We start from the raw sequence: 3,446 nt of genomic DNA, 5'->3' as shown, positions 1-3,446 counted from the left end.
ATACATGAGGATACACATGAAGGAGTTGGTTCTTTCTAAGGGTACGAGCTGATAAGAGGATGCAAAGACTTAAAATGAGGGTAGTGGAATAATATAGATCCTAATTTTGCTGTTATATGATCGTGCTCACATACATTATTGACCTGCTTACCCTGGGATGTATAGCTTGCTACATCTAACCTCCCCCTACTATATTCCTTTGGAATTTGGGTGGTGTTGTTGTTGTATATTTGTGTACCTGTATATGTACCCGAATTTCTAAACTTATAGTATAATTTAAACAATTGATATAGATAATAAACAGGCATGGGTACAAGCTAAATTACATTGTACTCATCACCATAAATACAACAAGCTTTAAAATGGTCTCGCAGCATCTTCCATCATCTTCTTTACTCTTATAAGCTTTTCTATCTCCGTCAGCACCTACAAAAAACACCAAGAACCAGACAGCATTCGTATTATTATACATCGTTTTTAGTTTCTTTGTTGGTAATTTTATAGTTGTGTTCACCTCCATTCCCATGTCTTCAGCACTAACAGACTCTACATCTTCATAACCCAAACCACCTGCAACTTCTGCTAACAGAAACAAACCTTTTACAACCCCATTCACCAACTAATAAGTAATAACACCTCCATGGTTAGACCATATTTTCAAAAATGAGGATAAGGATCATTTGCACAGACCATAGTGGAACAAAAATCACTAACATCAGTCCCTGTCCAATGCATGTCAAAAGCAGTACAGTCTGTTTTGTCATGTCATGTCATGTCCTTAAAGTCATGAGTTTTGTGGCAGGGGCCGTACTCTGAAGTGAAATGGTTACGTCTGCTATTGCATATCCTTCTTGCATTTGTTTGTATAGCATGGCTACCTGACTTAACACCTGTTTATTGTTCATACAAAGGTTAAATATGTCATTTATTATCAAGAATCAGCTCAAATTTAAGGCATACCTCGGAATGAGATGCAGTAGGTGAAATATCTGATCCAAAAAGTCGAACCCCACCTTCAACTATTTCCTTGGCTACCAAATCCAAAGGAACATCCACCCAGATCGAGATACCATGTCTCAAAAGTGACCTGTAACATGATTTTCTAGATCATGGAAGAAAACAAAATCCAAATTTGACAACTTTAAGGAAAGAAACACATACAAATTGGTTGAGCTTTGAACAGCACCATCTCCAGCAGAAACAACCAGGCGCCCCATTGATGATAATTGCCTCAACACTTCAGTCTGTAAGTGGTTTACCCCATTCCATTCCATCAGACAAATTCATTCCAATGTAATTGTAATGAACCATTCCATTCCATTCATGAGAATGACAAAAATCACCTCTGATTCACGGAGTCCGACTTTGTCCATGTCCAGAAGTTGTTTTACTGCAGCTTCACCACCAGCTGCTTCCATAACCAGATTATCGCTGCACTTGGGCTACCATGTCTTTAGAGTCATTTCTCTTCAAGTATAATTAAAAATCTGAGGAGATATATAAAAAGTTACCTGTCAAAATAATAATAACGGAGTGCCTCTGCCAGAAGATTCCCCAATCTTGTTTTCATTGTGCTGTTTATGCCTGGTATTTTTTCTCAAGAATAAGAAAATACGATTTTTTTAAGGGATTTTTGAAACATGGTAGTAGAAAAACTTACCAACAAGATATATGGAAGTTCCTTTCAATCCAGGAGATACAACCATTGCCTTCTTCTGAATATAGAAATTCACAGTTACAACTTACAACAATATCTTATAAACAACAAGACATTGAATAATGTTATGTTTTTCTCTCAAGTAATTGTCATTTTCCATCACAATGATGGTTTTAATCACTCATATTGAAGAAATTTTTTATCATGTGGGTGAGGGAAATCACCTTGATATCTAACATGGGATCGACCTCAAAAGTCTGAACTGCAGAACCTTGAGTACAAGAAGATGTTAGGGGCAAAATAAAACACGGGTGACATGTTCATGATAATTCATAGATCTCAGCTAACTTTTTGCACTGAGGTTGTGTGTAAAAGAGTTGCAGAAGCTAAGGAAACATCAAAGGGGTACACGGACACTGTACAACCCCTTTGCAAGTATAAAAATTATTCTTGTTTAAACAAGAGCCCCAGTTAGCATAAGCTTTCGGAAACCAGTGAGTAAACTTTACCAAATTCGGATGGTGGAGCTGAAAGGAACAACTATAATTCGTATTAAGGAATTCAATCAAACAGTTGGCGTGCAAGGCAGCCGTTAGTACTAGCATCCAATACAGATAGAAAGATAATTATACAAGAACGTAAATTCACCTAACTGACAGGTGATAAAGGAGTGTCGGTTCACCTGAGACAGCATCGTCGAGAAGGGAGCAGGAGGCTGTGAGGAGTTTGCGAGAGTTGTTGAGAGAAATAGGTGAAGTTTTAATGGAGGCGAGAGAGAGTGATGAAATTCCGTTGCGAATCGAAATCGAGGGAGAATGGAATGGCTTTTGGTGAAGAAGGTCGAAGCAACCGGCAGGTGCTTGAATTATCTCCATTATTGCCGCCCCCAATCCAATGATTTGATCCCGGTACTTTCAGTTTCAGGCAGGATGGCCTGGTCCAATCCTCTTTTCTTTCAAATTCAATCTCAATCCAACGCTACACGATCATAGATTCATATCCCTCCGACAAAAAAGAAATCCTAAATTATTTCTTAAATCATGATCCAACCTTTTTTTAATTATTATTTTTTTAATACTTTTATAATATCCATTAAATCACCCGCATCATTTTAGTTCAATGGAGATTATGTCACAGGTAAATTATTTATTTTTTCTTACAAAAAAAATAGTAAATTACAGAAATGGTCCTGTAGTTTTATCAAATTTTCAGTTTTGGTCTTTAAGTTTAAAATTTAACAGTCATGTTTGTGAAAAATAAAAATTGCAATGCACCTTGGTCCATATAAAATGACCAAATTACCTTTTCATTCTTTTTTGTTTTTCTTTTAACAAGTATATATATATATATATATATAATTGTTTTTTATCTTTATTTTAATAGAATTAATATTTTTTTTTTTAAATCAATTATCAAAATTGTATAAAATATTATTATTATTATTTATTTTTTCTTTATTTATTTATCTTTGTTTTTGTGGTTTAAAAATCTTTTAATATTTTTGACGCTATTTAAATATATTTTTTAATGTTGTTTTTTTGATGTTTTGTCCGTGTAAATTATATAATGATTTTTTTGACATTTTTTCGAATAAACAAATTAAAACAATAACCCGAATAACTATCGGTCTTCGAATAAAATGATTTAATATTTGTTTTTTTCTCGTTCTTTTAACGATATATATATATATATATATATATATATATATATATATATATATATATATATATATATATATATATATATATATAGGAGTATAATCAAATGAGAACACCTAAAAGGTTGAGAA

General features: G+C 33.7%; 1 protein-coding gene across 2 annotated transcripts; it reads right to left on the bottom strand.

The window, feature by feature from the left end:
- Positions 1-264: 264 nt before the first annotated feature.
- Positions 265-2,685, bottom strand: SKL1 (shikimate kinase like 1). Of its 2 annotated transcripts, none has more exons than XM_079079915.1 (10): positions 2,340-2,685; positions 1,882-1,928; positions 1,661-1,715; positions 1,512-1,584; positions 1,344-1,431; positions 1,162-1,244; positions 961-1,087; positions 812-890; positions 515-579; positions 265-426 (listed from the first exon to the last, which is right to left on the bottom strand). In XM_079079915.1, the coding sequence occupies exons 1-10, from the start codon at positions 2,530-2,532 to the stop codon at positions 358-360; spliced, it is 879 nt and encodes a 292-aa protein (XP_078936041.1). In that variant the 5' UTR covers positions 2,533-2,685; the 3' UTR covers positions 265-357. The 2 variants fall into 2 exon arrangements, with proteins under 2 accessions (XP_078936041.1, XP_078936042.1); XM_079079916.1 differs by having other exon boundaries at positions 1,882-1,919.
- Positions 2,686-3,446: the final 761 nt, after the last annotated feature.

This window comes from Lactuca virosa, chromosome 2, assembly GCF_052849685.1.
Source record: "Lactuca virosa cultivar CGN04683 chromosome 2, Lactuca_virosa_CGN04683_v6, whole genome shotgun sequence".
NCBI classification, from domain to species: domain Eukaryota; kingdom Viridiplantae; phylum Streptophyta; class Magnoliopsida; order Asterales; family Asteraceae; genus Lactuca; species Lactuca virosa.
This window is presented reverse-complemented; position numbering and strand designations above follow the sequence as displayed.